Raw genomic sequence first — 19,207 nt, forward strand, 5'->3', positions numbered from 1 at the left:
TATTATAAATCTGAAGGATTCGCTTTCAAACGTACCAGGGGATGTTGTTATTTTGATGTTTCCAAATTAGAATTATTTTGGGAAATTAATACATACACACCCATATATATATTTACACACATCTAATACAGCAAATATTAACTGAAGAACCACTGTGTATAGGCACTGAAAAATTTATTTAATGAAAGTAACAGCTTATATCCTCAAGGAGATGTGTGTGTGTGTCACCTATATTCATATCTGTACTTGACACATGTAACTATAAATAATCTGAAGATCATTTCAGTTAATATTAAATACACCTCTCTTAACCATTCCTTTATGTTATGAACTCCCTAAAGACATGAACTTTAATGACCTGGCAGTACATGTACGCAGTGGCCTCTCAGTAAATATTTGTCAAAATTAAAAGTAACATAGACATGTTAGCACCCTTTTATGTTCTTTTTTCTCAGTTTTTGGAAGGGAAAAACTACGTAATTTAAAATATTTAGTTTTTGCTCAAGTAAGTTTTTACTTTTCTCCTTTCTTTTTAAAAATTAGATTAAAATACTGGAACAAGAAAATGAACATCTGAATCAAACTGTGTCTTCCTTAAGGCAGCGCTCCCAAATAAGTGCTGAAGCAAGGGTGAAAGACATTGAAAAAGAAAATAAAATTCTCCATGAATCTATCAAAGAAACAAGTAGCAAGCTAAGCAAGATTGAATTTGAAAAAAGACAAATTAGAAAAGAATTGGAACATTATAAAGAAAAAGGAGAACGAGCAGAAGAACTTGAAAATGAGTTGCATCATCTTGAAAAAGAAAATGAATTGTTACAGAAAAAGATAACCAATTTAAAAATTACTTGTGAAAAAATTGAGTCCTTAGAACAAGAAAATTCAGAGCTAGAAAGAGAAAATAGGAAATTAAAAAAAACATTGGATAGCTTTAAAAATCTTACTTTTCAGTTAGAATCCCTCGAAAAAGAGAATTCCCAACTTGATGAGGAAAACTTAGAACTGCGAAGGAATGTGGAATCTTTGAAGTGTGCAAGCATGAAAATGGCTCAGCTGCAACTAGAAAATAAAGAACTGGAAAGTGAAAAAGAGCAACTTAAGAAGGGTTTAGAGCTCATGAAAGCATCTTTCAAGAAAACAGAGCGCTTAGAAGTTAGCTACCAGGGTTTAGATACAGAAAATCAAAGGCTACAGAAAGCTCTAGAAAACAGCAATAAAAAAATTCAACAGTTAGAGAGTGAACTACAAGACTTAGAGATGGAAAATCAAACATTGCAAAAAAACCTAGAAGAGTTAAAAATATCCAGCAAAAGACTAGAACAGCTAGAAAAAGAAAATAAATCATTAGAGCAAGAGACTTCTCAACTAGAAAAGGATAAAAAACAACTGGAAAAGGAAAATAAGAGACTCCGACAACAAGCAGAAATAAAAGATACCACATTAGAAGAAAATAATGTGAAAATTGGAAATTTAGAAAAAGAAAACAAAACCCTATTCAAAGAGATTGGTATTTATAAAGAATCCTGCATTCGTCTGAAAGAATTAGAGAAAGAAAATAAGGAGCTTGTGAAAAGAGCAACTATTGATATAAAAACTTTGGTTACATTACGTGAGGTAAATATAATTACCTGAATTCAAGGCAAATATTTTTTACATTTTTAACTCAAGCCTTCTTTAAATTTTACTGGAACCCATCAGTAATTTGCATTATCTGTTTATGGTTCAAAGTAGAAACTTGAAATTAGAACTAGAAGTAGTTTCCAAATTTCCTACTTTTTGTTAAATTAAGAAGTACCTGTAAGTTGTGTTTTTTAAGAAATTGTAGTAGTAAGGTTTCCATGTAGTATCTGACTTACTACATTAGAATTTTATACTTTTGTTTCAAAATAATATTAAAATATTTGATTAAGACTCTTACTGAATGCTAAGTATAACAGGAAGCATGGTAGCTTCTATTTATTGAATGCTAACTATGTGCCAAGTACTGGACTAAGGACTTCATAAGTTGCATTTATGTATATTTATATAATTTTTATGACCAATCCTTTATAGATATTATCTGCATTAGATTAGAAATCTGCGCTTCAGAGACATCAAATAACTTACTTAGGATCACACAGCTAATAAATGGCAGAGTTGGATTGCTAGATTCAAATTCAAATCTTTCAGACTCCAAAGCCCCATGAATTCTGACCTCTAAGCCAGAGCATGTAAATCAGGTTGAACTTAAAGTTCAAGACTGAACAATTGGTAGTTGCTTGGATCTATGTTTTGAGAAGAATTCTGAGATTTATAGGAATGGATTGGCAATAGGTCCTGTGAAAACATGGTTGGTGCAAATCAGAAGATAGCGTGCTTGGCTCTTTTTTGCTGTCCCTGTGCTATACTATGTGTCATAACCCTTTAAGTTCAATTAGAAAATATCTTGGTTCCCATTCTGGCAGAAAGTGACATTGGGAAGTCTGCATTTCTATTAAAGAGGCATTGAGAGGGAACATTATTAGGCTTTCATTATTTTTCTTTCTGTTGTTCTTCAGTCTTACAGACATAAACAACAACTTGTGCCTGATCTTCTAAGAATTACACCTAGTTCTTTAGATCAATATCTTAAGCCTTGAGCCAGCCCTGATGGTCTAGTGGTTAAAGTTCAGCACGCTCTGCTTCAGGAGCCCAGGTTCAGTTCCTGGGCACAGAACCAAGCCACTTGTCTGTCAGTAGCCATGCTGTGGTGGTGGCTCACATGGAAGAACCAGAACTTACAACTATACATAGCTATGTAATGGGGATTTGCAGGGGAAAAGGAAAAAAACAGAGGAAGATTGGCAACAGATGTTATCTTAGGGTGACTCTTCCCCTGCAAAAAAAACAAATTCCTTCTCTCTCTCTTAAGCCTCTTCCACTGGGAGAGGGGTATTTGTGGAGAGAAGGGTGTCGAATCCAACATGTATTCATAGGAAGAAATATGCACTGAAGTTCTAGCTCATTATTAAAAAGTTAGTGGATATGTGTTTTTTTTGCCCTCCACGGTTCTCAAATGTAAGGTTTGTATTCACAAGTAAAGGGTTTATTCTTTTAGTTTTTAACACTAAAATGTTAAGAAGTATTAGCAAAAAAAAAAAGAAGGAAAACAATTCTGTTTGAACTAGATTATAGTTTTGTTGCTTAACTACTTTTTAATGATGAAGGAAAAGTTCAACAACATTCCTGTCTTGCTGGGTTCAAATTATACATATTTCTGGATGGTGACAGTTAGAATCTTGGCTGAATTTCTTAGATGTTTATGTTCTTGATACTTATGTGAGTTTTGTATACCTTTTAAAATAAGGATTTGGTGAGTGAAAAACTGAAGACTCAACAAATGAATAATGATCTTGAAAAATTAACTCATGAGCTTGAGAAGATAGGGCTAAATAAAGAGCGACTCTTACATGATGAGCAAAGTACTGATGACAGGTGAGCATTACGTCTGTTTGGCAGACAGTTGAAATAATATTTTTTTTCCCTCAAACATTGATTCTTTCCTTTCCCCTTTCCATTGATTCTTACCAGCTACAAGAATACATTTATGTATTTCGCCCTGTTTCTGGTTCCTTTCTTCCCTTAAGAGAAAATTCTGTAAGGAAAAAAAGTATAAATCAGATAAAGACAACCTAATATTGATAGAAGAAAAAAATGCTAAAATGTTATTATATAAAAACAGTTATGTAATAGGAAAACAGGATGCCATTCAGGTAGCAGAAGATCAGAGGCTATAATTGGCCTGTGAAAGTAGAATGAGATATTAACAAACAAACCCCTCTCTCATGAAATGTACAGTCAATTTAAGCAAGTTATTTCTTATTTGAATCATGCTTAAATGTCTCAATTCTTTCATTGATTTTGTGTGCCAAAATGTGGACTTAAAAAGAAATGGAGGAAAAGTATGAAACAAAGAAAAATATACCAAGAAGAAATTAAGGAATAAAAATAATGTGGAAAACTAAGGCTTGACAAACAAAATAAAAAATTAAGTTAGATACCCTTCAATTTTGAGAATGATCAATACAAGTTTAAAGAAAATTTATATTCTCCCATGGTAATTACAGTCTATCTCGAACAGTTAATCTAATTTTCAAGTAGTCTATTAGTGAGCATCTAGTTGGCCACATGATTCTAGCTAGAATAGAAGCGAATGTTGTTATGAATATTGTTTTATGTAGACTAGATTTTAATTCATTGGAATTTTTGTAATTATATAATTGGTATTTTATCATCTACTCATTGCTGTTCTAATAAGTATTTATAGTCTGTATTAAATGTATATAGGAGAAATTAATGCTGATTATATGGGATTTGTTTATGTGATTTTGAGAATATTCGAAGATACTTTTAAAGGTTAGTTCTGTAATAACAAATAGAAGTAATTTGAGGCATTTATTCTAGCAATCAATTCAAGCAACCATAATTGAATTAATTATACAGATATTACATGAGAAAATGTTTTTTATTTGAGTTAAACGTATAGTTAAGGGCCAGTTTTGTTGACTGTCTTTTAATATAGATACTGAATATACATCACTTCTTAATTCAAACAGATTTATTACCTGCCATGTGTAAGACATTTAAAAAGTAGAGCAGAAAAAAAAAACTAGAGTAAAGCATGTAGCTGCCCTAACTGACCCTGTCACAAGTTTATGAACCCAGCTCCACATGGGCCCTTCATACTGCTTGGCGCCTCTTCCCAAACCTGAATTCATACAATTAGTGTTAACTGAGCTTTTATTATCTGCTAATTGAGTTCTTGTTATCTGCTAATCATCAAGCATCAAAGAAATGATAATGCTTCAGCTAAACCTTGAAGAATGACAGAAATTTGCTAGGTGGAAATGATGGGGAAGGGCATTCCATGCAAATAAAGCACAAAGATGTGTTGTGCAAGTTAGAGTGACATGAAAGATGAATTAGAAAAGAGGCAAATTTGGAGGCACAGAGACCACTTAGGAAGCTGTTGTAATAGTCTAGGCAAGATGTGATGCATTTATTAATCCATGCATATTTATTTATATAGTGAAAGCATTAAACATGGAGATAAGGGTATATACTGAACTAACACTTTTAGGAAATGGAATTGAGAGCAGTTTATAACTATGATCGAATCTGGGGGATCAGGAAAAGAAGTGTCTTAAGCCACTAAACCAGCTTCTTTCTCACCCAGTAAGTTAGCCTTAATGTCACAAAGAAAATAAAAGGTTGTAGACATAAATTCCTTTTACATTCCATCCCCTCCATCTTGGAATTTATGTATATTTGCATCTGTCTTTACCCCTAATCTCAGATGGTGTCCCTAATTCCTTTGTTAGTCTAACCTTTTCATCTTTCCAATTGATGTCATTCTCTCTGACCTCCTTTGAAGATACAGTTATTAAGGTATTTATTCTTGCCATCAAGGAATATATAGTCTACTTGTGGAATTGAATGTATAAATATATTAAATTGCAACCAACTAAATTTAGTGGTAGAGTTGTAAACAGAGTGCTGTGTCATCACTGTTGGCTCTTTTAACGGTTCTTTTCAAACGTCTTCTCTTTCAGTATAGTTTTCTAGGGTTATATTCTCAGACCTCTTATTCATTCATTCTGAGCACTCCCATCCATCCTCTCACCTGATATCCATATTATTCTCTGCTTACTAGACATCTTTATCTGGACAGTCCAGAAGCACCTCAGGCATCACAAATTCAACGTATCCAAAGTCAGACTCATTAAATGCTTTAAAAACGTTTGTTGACTCAAGCCAATACCAAAATGAGTAAGATTTGTTCTCTGTTCTCAATTAGCTTAAAATCTGGTTGAGAAGAAAATACATACATAGAAATTAATTACAGTAAAAGGCAGAATGTGATAAAATTTCTCAAATATATACTGTAGGTTTTTATTTTGTTTAGTCACTGTTCTCAGATGTAAAAAATAGATTAATCATAATCTCTAGTTTATGATTCACTCTCAAACTGTGTTCATGCACCATCCTTTTTGTAAAGAAAAAATCTTAAGAATAAATATAATTAAACATGACTCCCAATTAAAAAGACAACTAAAATACTGACATTCACATCTATCTGCCTTTTCCTACTCTGTCACCAGTGTTCTGTGTCTTTAGTATATCATTCTCTTTTTAAAATATTCTGCAAGTACTTTATACCCTGAAGACAAAGTCTTAGTGAAGACAGTCTGAGTTTTAGGAGTTAACTATTCATATGTCCTTGTATAAATACTTTTACACATTACTATCAGAGACAAATTCTTGATAATATAATAAATCCATCCACCACTTCTTTCTATAGATTCTATTTTTATAAAACTAAAAGGAATATTTTGAGACTTAAATCTTTCAGATTCCTTTTTTGAGCATTAGTATTTGCTTTTGAAAACCTAGACTGTATTCTGGAGCTCTGGTTACGCAGTGATTGGTTTCTTTATGACCAGGGATAGTTTAAAAGGCGGACTGGGGCAGTAAGAGGAGGATAATTTAATTTGCCTCTTTAAAAAAGATTATTTTAGGCCACCTATTTATGGCATCAGTATCTGTGTTGATAAATTATCTTTAAAAGTAATTTTCTGACCTCCAATGATGAACTGTATTATTTTTACGCTTGGATAGTAGGTACAAACTTTTGGAATCAAAGTTAGAATCCACTCTAAAGAAGTCACTTGAAATAAAAGAAGAAAAAATTGCTGCTTTAGAAGCTCGATTAGAAGAATCCACAAATTTTAACCAGCAGTTGCGCCAAGAGCTTAAAACAGTAAGTGGTTTCCTTGGAAAGAATTTTAATTGTCAGATATTTGGACAGAAAAATGTAAAGTAGAAAATAAAAATGTAACATCATTTTATTAATAGTTTATTTCTTCCTTTTTCTTAAATTTGAGAGTATTCTTAAATCTTTGTCATATACTTCTGACACACTGTATTTTGTCTATACACTATAATTTATTCAATCCTGTTTCATGTGTGTATGTCTGTCCTCCATGCAGTTAGGGACATATCAAAATTGTGGGTGTAGCATAGGGAAAAGGCAGGCTTATTTCAATGGGAAAAGCTCTCAATGCGATACTGACACTTTGACAGTCTTTTCTATTGAGAATCCAGGTAAAAGTTTGATAGGCAAGACCTGGTTATGAGGCTGCCAAGTAGAGGGAAATCATATGTGTGGTGTAAGAAAGAACCTGATTTCATAAATCTGAAGTCTTTTCTGTATCTGTTTTCTTGTCATATTTGGAATTATCTAGTGAAGTAAACAAGGCAGGGACAACTGTCTGTTTTCCCTACATGAATAAATTTAAAGGGGCTTGCCCATCCCATAGGGTTAGTATATGGTAGATTGGTAGAATTATGTTCTGGTTTATTCTCCCTTTTGTCATCTCTGCAGTGCTGCCAGGAATGGTTTTACAGTCAACTAAACATTCAGGCAGACGAGATTACTATAGGCCACATTTAGAACCATTTGATTCAGAACACTATAGGAAATACAAGTAGATAGCAGGGCACTGTCAGTTGTCCATCTTTACATACTTGTCTAAGAGTCATCTTCCCACCAGATGACAGTTCAAGTGCAAGAAATGAGATTCACATTGGGTGTGTGCAGGAGCTGCCCTGACTTTGAGATTTCATGCTCCACAGCAGTCATCATCTCTTACAACAACTCCAAAAGCATAGATTTAGGATCTCCACAATGGATATACGAGTTTTAAGAGTTGCTGTACTCAGAGAACTTCAAAGATATGGCTTTCTGTTAGATATTTATAGTTCTCCCAGTCCAAGAACAGTTTCAGTCAGGGGTCATTTTTCCCTCAAGCAATCTTGCCTGGTAATGTAGATCATTCCAATTTTATTAGGTTTACAGAGAAACAGTTACCCAAAGATGAATTTCTCATGCAGAAAGGGAAAAAGATTTTGTTCTCCTATTGCCCTTACCATCATTGCTGGTATTTGTCTTAGACATTACTGTGGAACATATATTGTTACAGAAGAAATTCTAGAACTTTGCTTAGTTAACATATAAAGGATTATCTAAAAAATAAAATAAAACTTGGCGCCATATTTCATTAATCTGCTTTATTTCCTGAATATTTTACCCTATTCAGCAGTATCACTAGGTTGCAAATAAAGTCAGCTTCATGAACCTACTCAGCCAGGAAATAAGTGGGTTTGGGAATATGTTGGTATATGTGTATTTCAAGTATAAAACGTAAAGATTTAAAATTCCATCATTGTCTTCCAATTGCAGACATTTTGGCATAAATATTGAAAAATAAATAAATAGAAAGCTTCCTGTTGTAAATAACATGTGTTCAACTGGACTTATACTGTCCTAATTTTGAGTACTATACACGAAGAGGTATATCACTTGAAGATAGACTATGAAAATTAAATATGAATAGTATAAGGCCTAAAATAACCACTAAGGTAGCATGGCAAAGAAGTATAATTAATATGCCATTATCATAAAAAATCCAAAAGATGGGAAAAGGAAAAAGGGGAAACAAAGTACAGATTGGACAAATAGAAAACAAATAGCAAGATAGCAGTTTTAAACCAAACCATATCAATAATTGCATTAAATATAAAAGTGTAAACACCCCAGTTAAAAGTTAGAGATGAATAGAGTAGATGAAAAGGCCACACCCACATCCATGCTGCCTCTAAGAAACCTTGATGGAAAATGATGTCCTTTTCTGTGTGAACATAAATTAGAGATTTTGATTTATGATACACAAGGTAAAGGAAGCATTTTTGAAACTTAGTTGTTAGAACAATAGGCTAAGAATGAGAAGCTCTGAGATTTACTCTCAGCTCCCCTTGTTAGTAATGGCATATGTCTTATAACCTTTCTAAGTCTAGAAGTAAGACCCTGTGGGAAATTAATGTAAAATAGGAGACTAGAAATGATGTCACTCATCTATGTTATTAGGGTACTAAAAGTAAAAAAAAAAAAAAAAAAAACCCTGGAAAATCCAAATCCCAAAACACCTGTTAGATCACTTGCCAAGTTTTAAATTACATTCTATCTTGGCATCTTTTTTCTTTAGTCTCACGTCATTATTTTCTAACTCAAAAGTAGCTAAATTTATTGTTGAGTTATAAGCTTTCTTAAAGTTTGCATTAGACTTTGAATTATTTTAAACATTTATGTCCTTGCCTTAATAGAAAGTTTGGGGTTGATTTATAAATTTATGGTAAACTTCTACAATAAACTAGTGATTCGGGATAAGTATAATAGTAATCAATTTAAATTGAAGAGAGCTGGTAGGTAATTGGCAATTTTCCTAATACCTGATGACCAAGTTCGTTTTTAGTTGGCTCTCTTAAAATAGGATTTGGTTGTAATTATACCAGAAAACACTGGATAAGATATATCTTGGCTTATTCCCTCTTTATAAAATGTTATGATAATTATATATGGATCAAGAGCTGAATAAAGAAGTCATTAATTAACATAACTCATTCTGTATGGCATATCCTTCTTAAAAGGGCAGACATATATAGATACCTCCTCAACTTTAAGTATTTTTTTAAGAGGACTGATTACGTGTGTCAAGTCTTTATTTGTTCTTTACATGGGAATCTCTGAAATCTCTAAATCAGCTATAGATAGCTCTAAAAACAATTGTTAGTATTAGCAACATGTCTGTGTCCAGTGAATCTTGTCATTTGTTCTCATTTTCATCATAAACAATAGGATCTGAAATTACAGAATATACTGTAGAATCGTGGCACATAAGCAGAGTATATTTAATATTTCTAGGAGGAAAAGATTTGCATTTTGCAAAGCATACATTGTGATCATGGTAATAATGATAATCGTATATATTATTTATCACATTTTTAAATAAAGTGTCTCTCACATTCACGAGACCAGTGCAGAGTCAAATTAATTGTGAGAAATATAACTTTGGTGATTTTTTTTTTCTCCTGATTAAAATATTTTAAATAAAATCTTAGGTGAAAAAGAATTATGAAGCTCTCAAACAGAGACAAGATGAGGAAAGGATGGTACAGAGCTCTCCTCCAACTTCTGGTGAAGATAACAAATGGGAGCGAGAAAGTCAAGAAACTACTAGAGAGCTTCTGAAAGTTAAAGATAGATTAATTGAAGTAGAAAGAAATGTAAGTAATTTAAAATTTTTAGTAGAAATAAAGATTTTTATAAATAAAGGATTATTAGATATGTAACTCAGAAAATTAATCTGGTTTTGTAGCTTTGTTCACTTTATACTTTCTTGGCTGATTTGTTCTATACTATAAAGACCGAAGAGCTAAGAGTTATCTTGAAAATATAACCCAAACCCATCTACTTCTCTCCATCTCTGCTGTTACCACTCGAGTCTAAGGTGCCGTCATCTCTCATCTGGACAAATAGAATATCCTCCTAACTGGCTTCCCCTGCTTCCATTCCATCCCTTCCAATCTAACCCATTCTCTGTGCAGAAGCTATAGGACTGTGTCCTACAAGATCCTTCCTGACATTGCCCTGCCTATGTCTCTAACTTTATACTATACTACTCTCTTCCACTCACCCTGTTTATTAATCTGGGGGTAATATTATTATCTGTGAATATCTAAAAAACACAAAACGACACCTGGTGAATAATAAGTAAATTAATTCTAGTTATATTGACCTCTTCTATTTGTTCCTATCTCAGGGGCTTTCTGCTTGCTTTCCCTACCTGGAACACACGGCTGGCTTCCCTCCGCATGCAGCTCTCTTACCGTGTATCTCCTGCAAGCAGTCTTCTCTGACCCCTTACCCTAGTAAAGTAGCTGTCCCCAGCCAAAACTCATACACGAGTACATCACTGTCTGTCTTAGTTTTGTCACAGGACTTTCACTAGTGAAATTATATTTTTTATTCATTTATTTGTTGTTGGTCTACTGAAAAAAAGCTCCTTGAGAGCAGGTACCTTGTCTGTCTTTTTCACCACTGTGCCTTCGGTATGTAGATAATGGCTGATAGATAGCAGACACTTAATAAACATTCGCTGAATAAGTTCAATAAATATTTAACAATAATCAAATGAATTCAACAAACATTTATCCTTCAAAAATGAATGAGCTGAAAGAATCTACATGCTAACAAGTAAAATAGTTGTGGTGGATGTTATTTTTTAATTTAACATTCGTCGAAAACTTTAAGCCATAGAGCCAGAAATTAACCTCTGACACCATTGATTGCTACTTCTCATCCAAAAATAATCACCGTAAACAGTTATCTTCCCAGAAAAATGTTTGTGACTTATCTGTGTATAGACATATATTTCTCTTACAGATTTACACCTGTGAGATCATGCTATACAATATTTTTATTTGCATTTTTGATTGTTATCTTGGAGATCTATTTTAGCAGATACAGCTCTATCTCATTTTGTTTAATGACCATGTATTATTCAATAGTGTGGATGTTACCATAATTTATTTAAATAAATTCCACATAGATAGACATTTAGGTTATTTTCAGATTTAGCTGCAATGAAAATCCACATATAACATGTATATAGGGTAGTAAATTCCTGACATTGAAATTGATAGGCCAAAGAATATATTCATGTCTGTGTTTATGTTTAATTTTAATTGATATCATTGTATTAGACTTTCAAAATCACATAAATTTTCAGTCCCACTAATAGAGTACTATTTTTCCAGATGAACATTGGGTATTACCAGCCTTTTAATTTTTGTTAAAGTGATAGGAGAAAATATTTTAATTTGTATGTTTTAAATTATTAGTGTGCCATTTTATACCTTTTCATACATTTATTAGCCATATATGAATACCTATTTTTTATTATTTAGTGATTTATATACATATATATACACACACACACACACCTCTATCACTTGGATTAATAATTACATTTCAGAAAATTTGGCTGGCATATAACACTCTCTAAGGTAAATCTTTTTTCCCGTTGATTTCCGTAGTGAATTTCTGTTCAAAAAAATTATTTGATTGTCATATTTTAGCCATTTTAGATAATGGGTTTATAAAGATGGCTAGCTGAATATTAGACTGGTAATTTTTGTGCATTTGCCAGTATATTTGCTAAGCTCATACTTTTCCATCTTAATTTTTTTTCTGTTCTGAGATATCCTTTCTACTCTCAATTATCTAGTCTATTCATTATAGACTGTGGGAATTTTTCTTGTTCCTAGGGATACCCAGACTCATCATTAGAGTTTGTACATTTTGGTTTCTAATGAGCTAAACTAGAGTAGTACTTAACATATGTGAGTGAAACATGGTTCAGTTGGGTGTGCCAAGATGGTATGTAAATACATCAGTATTCTGAATTATTTTTCCAGTGTAAATTGTCATCCTTTTTATTTGAACAAATGAACAAAAGAGAACTAGAATATCAAAACCCATCTTATAGCATTTTGCTTCCTCAGCTTTGATTTTATGGTATAGTACGTGGGTTAAATCATGACTTGTCTTTTATACAGTGACGTGTGGTGTATATAGCATGAAAGCCTATAAAGTGAATGTTATCTTTGTTCCCTATTAGAGATATAATAAAAGTGATTTTTGGGGACTCAGTTGTAACTTTTTATGCATATTGCAATTACATACAAATTCTGGCCTTGTTGTATATTAAAGTTTTATTTCAGTTTGCTAGAGGGTTTTTTATAATTTTTGATGCTTATTTTTTTTGGAAATGTTTAGAAATAATGCTGAAAATATAATATCCATGACAAATATTTCAATATGTATCACAGTAAATACAGTGATCTGTGATTTGCATAGTAATTCAACCATTTAACTATAAAATTGAAATATGGTCATATGTACTGGAAAAATTGAAAGTGGTATGTTCTGTTTGAATTTGCTCCAGAAGTTCTATAAATGAAATACAATTTTAGTGAGTGTTTTATACCATGAAAAAAATCACTAAGGAGAATATGTAACATCTGTTAGGTCCATTATGGACTAAATTTTTTAAACAGATGGTTATGATTGTTCCTGCTTCTCTTCCAAATATTTGTGTTTATAAAATACTTAGTTTTGCTGCTACCCCTGGGACCACTATTCACCTATATATATATACATATATGTATTTGCCTTTGTGCAGTTAGAAAAGGTACACTTCATTGGCTAGACACAGCCCCCCACACACTCTAGGCACTTTAAAATAGCAGAAAAACCATACAACTGAAAATCCCATTCTAGTTTCTTGTGTTAATAAATATATTTCAAATATAATATTTTATTTTTTGGACTTTATAAAGCAGACAGACAATAGTATATTAAGGTTTTAGTATTATTACTTTCTTTTTCTTTTCTTCTTTTCTTCTTTTTTGGTGAGGAACATTGGCCCTGAGCTAACATCTGTTGCCAATCTTCCTCTTTTTATTTGAGGAAGGTTGTCCCTGAGCTGACATCCATGCTAATCCTCCACCACTTTGTGTGTGGGATGCCACCACAGTGTGACTTAATGAGCAGCGTGTAGGTCCACACCCAGGATCTGAACCCGTGAACCCTGGGCTGCCGAAGTGGAGCCTGCGAACTTAACCACTACACCACCAGGCTGGCCAAATTTCTTTTTCTTGGATTAAATGTCTATTTACAACTTGGGATAGAGGGGAAATGTTTTATCTTTTTCTCTTTTAAGATTGTTAGGATTTGTTTGGATTGTAATGGTAATAAATACTCATACAAAATTCTAGTACCTGTTAAACAGAAATATGTTTGATGTTGCTTTTATCCTTAATATGTATGTTTTCTTTATTAAGAATGCTACACTGCAAGCCGAGAAGCAAGCACTGAAAACTCAGCTGAAGCAACTTGAGACACAGAACAATAACTTGCAGGCTCAGATTCTTGCACTTCAGAGGCAGACGGTGTCCTTACAGGAGCAGAATACTACTCTTCAAACACAGAATGCCAAACTTCAGGTTGTAATGTAATACTTTGAGGAGATGCAACTGAACTCTTGAATAATGCTGTTAAAATAAGGATGACTAGACATAGTAACATTGTTTCTTAGTGAGTGAATTTAACAATTAGTTGAAGATAAATTAAAATATTTCTTTAGTGCTATGCCAAACTTTGAGATATCAATGTTTTTTAAATGTCAGAGCCTTTAAATATTAATAAATTCAATCAACAAATATAAATAACAAAAGATAATTTCACTAATATGGCCTTTCACCCATTTCAACAAGTTGATTATATCAGGTAGAAATCCTTGCTTTAGAATATGGTTGCAACATACCATCCCTTGTTTCATTTTTACAGCTTTCTTATCAGTTAAGTTAATGGGAAACAACACAGCATGAGAATTTTGTCTTCAGACTTGTCCTTAGTTCGAAAGATCCATCTTGCACTTAACACTGCCAGTATCTTTTCAAATAGAACAGTTAGGTGGGGGAAAGTGCAACTCTCTGAAACCTCTTAAAGAGCAGAAGAAAAGAAATTACTTCTCTGAATCTATAAGTTCTTCTTTCTGCAACTGTTTTCCAAATGGTAAAGCAACACTAATTTAATTTAGGCTCTGGAGAAAATTTCCTATTGAGTTTTCACAAGTAATTTTTCAGTTCTACCAACTCTCAACTTCTAGAAAATGATAAACTAGTGTTTCAAATTCTGTGCTTTTTGATGAGTGGAATGCAGATTGTTGCTATTCACCTTCATTTAAAATAATTCAACCCAAAACATATGTCTCATAATATATATTATTAAGACCTACCAAAAATCAAAATTAAATGGTAGCCTTGTTCTTTGGGATGCTAAATCCAAATTTTCTCAGTATAATATGAATATATCTGCTATGATTTATTTAGAGCTTCCTAAAGTTAACGTAATCTTTTGAAAAAAGAACAACATACACTATTTTTCTTATGTCTGATAACAGTATGCATTCTTTTAGGTTGAAAATTCCACCCTTAATTCCCAGAGTACCTCACTTATGAACCAGAATGCACAACTCCTAATCCAGCAATCTTCCTTAGAAAATGAAAATGAATCCATAATCAAAGAGCGAGAGGACCTGAAATCTCTCTATGATTCTCTGGTCAAAGATCATGAAAAGCTGGAACTTCTTCATGAACGGCAGGCTTCAGAGTATGAGTCTCTCATTGCTAAACATGGAACGCTAAAGTCTGCCCACAAAAATCTTGAGGTAGAACATAAAGACCTCGAAGACCGGTAATTTATTATATTTTCTTATGTTGTTAATTTAAAACCAATCGTTTGGGGTAATATAATAAATTTTATGAGTTAAACAGATCTAAGAGATAATTTATGGAGGAAATTTATATAAATTTACATGTTTTATGTCATACTTATTAAGTATTACTCTTGTTTCCTTCACTTACAAAATATTTTTTTCTAAGGAAATATTATAAACCGAATACCTAACTTTTTTTTCTAGTTATAATCAGTTACTAAAACAGAAAGGACAGTTGGAAGAATTGGAAAAAACACTGAAAGTAGAACAAGAAAAAATGCTACTTGAAAACAAAAACCATGAGACTGTAGCTGCAGAATACAAGAAACTTTGTGGTGAAAATGATAGGTAATAAATATTTATATATTTTAGTTTTGTATTATTCATTACATCCAAAGTATATACTGCCCCTTTGCGGTACCATCCATTACTTAGAATTTTATTAAAGATCCTAGAGCAATAAGTAAATTACCCGACAAAATCATGCACCTGGTTATAGAATTGCTCAGACAAAAGCCTAGATTTCCTGTTTTCTCTCATTGTTTCTCTCTTGATTTATTCAACTAATTACATTTTGAAGTCACATTAGATAATGAAATTTCTGTACCTTGATAGTATTTACATACTTTATTGAGACAGAATGTAATGAAACCTGATTCCGTGTCTTTTTCTCTTTTCACTAGTCTGGTATCCCAATTCTTATCTTTTGAAGTTGCTACAAGTGAGCTGCCTTATAATTTCTTAGCTGATTGATTTGTGACTTTTAACTGTCTTAGGTATTAATGTTTTCATATTGGCATGGGGCAATTATTTTTTAATTTGAAGCCTTGGTAAAATCAAAACTTGCCAACTGGTAATCACACTGCGTCATAAGGATACATTTTCAGAAGTCTTTTAGAAACTTTTGAAAAGTTCAGACAGCCTAAACATTAGCACTTCACTTACACTGCCATAGCCAAAGTGCTGAAAGGCAGCATACAAAATTCAAATGGGGCTCATTTATTGAGTGTCCTCTTATGAATTCAGTACAACCCGTTCTTAGAATTAAACTTTTCTTTCTTTTCCTTTACCAGAAAATCCCTAAGCGTCTGGAGCCCTTTTCATTTTCATGCTCAGTAGTTTTTAATTTAGTGGTTGTTACAATTAGAAATTCTGTACTGGGGGATTTGAACTTCAACAAGCCCACCAACACGCTAGAATGAAGGATGTATTGTAGAGTATGTGCAGTAGAAGACCAAATTGTAACAAGCTATAGAATACAAGGACAGGGTCATTTCTATTACATACATAACATTGGGGAATGCATTTACTGTGAAGTCCCATCTTGAACCTAACCTTTTTTCCGTTGTTAGGATTCAAACCAAACTGGGACAGTTTGTGAACCTAGGTAGGCTTTCTAGGAATCTAATGTTATGTTACTGAGGAGCCTCCAGAGAAAGAACTCAGCCTAAATGAAAAGGAGAAATTGAGTGTGATGAGCTTGAACCAGAAGATTCTGCAGCCTTGTGAGGGAAGAGAGATCCTGAGTAGAATATTTTCTGTCTTCCAAAGCTGTTCTTACTCAGCTTTTATGCACTCATGTCTGTGTTCTAAGGGAAGAAAAGGCTTTAAGTCAAACCTGAAAGAGCTCTTTCACCAAAAAAAGATAATTATGAAGACTTGTCTGAAGAACAGTGGTTTATCCATTCCTCTAAATGGCCTAAGTTTTAATCTTAGATAATGCCAAACCGAGAAAGTTTCTTACATGGACTGGGTTGTCTTTGGCCTTTTTAGAATTATTTTCACTGAATTGCATTTTGGTGTTAATGTTCTTGGCTTTGAAGGACAGTGTAAAAAACTCTCTTAAAGAATTCAGTTTAGCATTTGCCACAGAGATGATATTCATATCCTGCACCCCCCGAAGCATCAGTAGGAAAATCTTTGATATCTATAGGTATTGATATACTGTATAGCTGTCTGTATGTCTCAGTGAGGTTTGACCAGCTATTATACTCATGGCATGTGTTCCTTCATGGATTCAACATATATATGGAGCATTTACTGTATGTTTCTGGCCTTTTGTTGTATATTTTTACTTAGTCTTGACTTTTTAAATGTATTCTTTTATTATTTATAGTTCTTGTAAGCTGACTCAAATTCTTTGGGGAATGAGTTGAAGTAAGTTGCTAGATGTTCTGAACAAGTACTACCCTGAGCAAAAATTTGGGTTTTTTGGCTACCTCCTCCTTTTGTGGGTTCCTGATCTTAATGGTATAAGATAAAGGTTGGTAAACTATAGTCAGTCACCTCAGCAGACCACATCCAGCTTTCAGATTTGGTACAGCCTCCAAACTAAGAAACAATTTTTACATTTTAAAAGCTTATGGAAAAAACAAAAGAGAAGAGCATGCTATAGAGTAGATGTGGCTCGCAGACACTGTGTAAGGTATTTACTCTCTGGTCCTTTACAGAAAAAGTTTGCTGATCTCTGCTCTTGGAGATCATAGACCTTGGTCTGAAGGTATAATAGTGGAAAGAAACAGAAAAGGCTATACTTTGATTTTTACAGAAAATCCAAACTTTATCATTAATAATTGGGAACTGCATAAATACGAATAATTTGCCACAACTGCAGAAATCTCAATAACTAAAATTTTGGTTTAAGCCTGTATATTCAGTTATCTGGCACCAGAGTGATAGACTATCATATCTCACACTAGATTGATTAATTCTCTCCATCTGATCTTTCTTGAATTTTCATGTTGAATTTTAGAATCTTTGAATTCTCCATGAAATCAAAACTGGATTGGTAATTTTTTTTATTCTTTAATCTAAATATTTTCTTATTCATACTTTAAATTTTGTCTGATAAAATTATGAGTGTCTTTACATCTTCAATGTGTTTAAATGCCTAAGGATTTCTTTTCAAGGGAAAAGTACTCAACTTTTTTTTAATCTAGTTTTTACAAACTAGAAACTGATTCTTCATAAGTTTAGTAACTGGCAAAAGAATCTTTTATATTCTCTAAGTATGTCTGAATGTGATTTACAGCATTTCACACTGTGTAAATTACAATGAAAGCTATTAAGAGAATCTAATTTTGTATGATTTCTAATTATAGGCTGAATCATACATATAATCAGCTTTTAAAAGAGACTGAAGTTTTACAAACTGACCATAAAAACTTAAAAAGTCTTCTAAATAATTCCAAACTGGAACAAACAAGATTAGAAGCTGAATTTTCAAAGCTAAAGGAACAGTACCAGCAGTTGGACATCACATCCACCAAGCTAAATAACCAGTGTGAGGTGAGCTTTAACAAGTTTAATCACTATTTCCTTCTTCAGGCATCAAGACATGGTGAAAAAATAAACGATTATATTGTAATGACAATAGCAGTATATAATTAGTGAGGTATTTCTAAAAGAATTGGTGAGGGATAATTGAAATTAACAAGTAATTCAGAAAAACTTCCTTTATCATTAATTTGAACATTTTTTACCATTAGTTTAAACTTGTATGTGCAAATACTTTGAAAATTGTAAAATTGTGTCCTTGTTTAGTGAAAAAATGTTTACTGACCACCTGGCATGTACTAGTAAAACAAAAAGGTAAGAATCTCTCCCATTATGGAGTTTATATTCTGGTGGAAGGAAACAGACAATAAACATAATAAGCAAGTGAAATATGTAGTGTTTCAGTGTTGTGTTACATATGGCTACGTAGCAAATTACCCCAAAACTTAGTGGTATAAAACAACCATTTATTGTGCTCACAGATTCTGTGGGTTGGAATTTGGACAGGTACAGTGGGGCCAGTTTATCTCTGATCCACTTGCAGCTGGGCCCTCAGTGGGAAGATTGGAAGGTTGAGTGCGTATTTGCTGGTTGATGCTGGCTATCAGCTGGAGGCATCAGTTTCCTCTCCACGTGGTCTCCCCATGGATTGGTTTGGGCTTTTTCACAACATGGTGAGAAGCAGACAGAAGCCATCTCTGATTTTATGATCAAGCCTCAAAAGTCATACAGCA

At 33.0% G+C, this 19,207-nt stretch overlaps 1 protein-coding gene across 8 annotated transcripts in view; it reads left to right on the plus strand.

The window, feature by feature from the left end:
• CCDC88A (coiled-coil domain containing 88A) overlaps positions 1-19,207 on the plus strand; it is a 122,013-nt gene that overhangs the window by 75,064 nt on the left and 27,742 nt on the right. For all 8 annotated transcript variants that reach the window (XM_046661169.1, XM_046661168.1, XM_046661167.1 and 5 more), the window contains exons 15-22: positions 544-1,614; positions 3,326-3,453; positions 6,637-6,778; positions 9,976-10,140; positions 13,762-13,923; positions 14,898-15,175; positions 15,402-15,545; positions 18,299-18,485. In XM_046661169.1, coding sequence (XP_046517125.1) covers positions 544-1,614; positions 3,326-3,453; positions 6,637-6,778; positions 9,976-10,140; positions 13,762-13,923; positions 14,898-15,175; positions 15,402-15,545; positions 18,299-18,485 — 2,277 coding nt within the window. The remainder of the gene's footprint in view (positions 1-543; positions 1,615-3,325; positions 3,454-6,636; positions 6,779-9,975; positions 10,141-13,761; positions 13,924-14,897; positions 15,176-15,401; positions 15,546-18,298; positions 18,486-19,207) is intronic.

The sequence above is a fragment of the Equus quagga genome, chromosome 5 (genome assembly GCF_021613505.1).
Source record: "Equus quagga isolate Etosha38 chromosome 5, UCLA_HA_Equagga_1.0, whole genome shotgun sequence".
In the NCBI taxonomy this organism is placed as follows: Eukaryota; Metazoa; Chordata; class Mammalia; order Perissodactyla; family Equidae; genus Equus; species Equus quagga.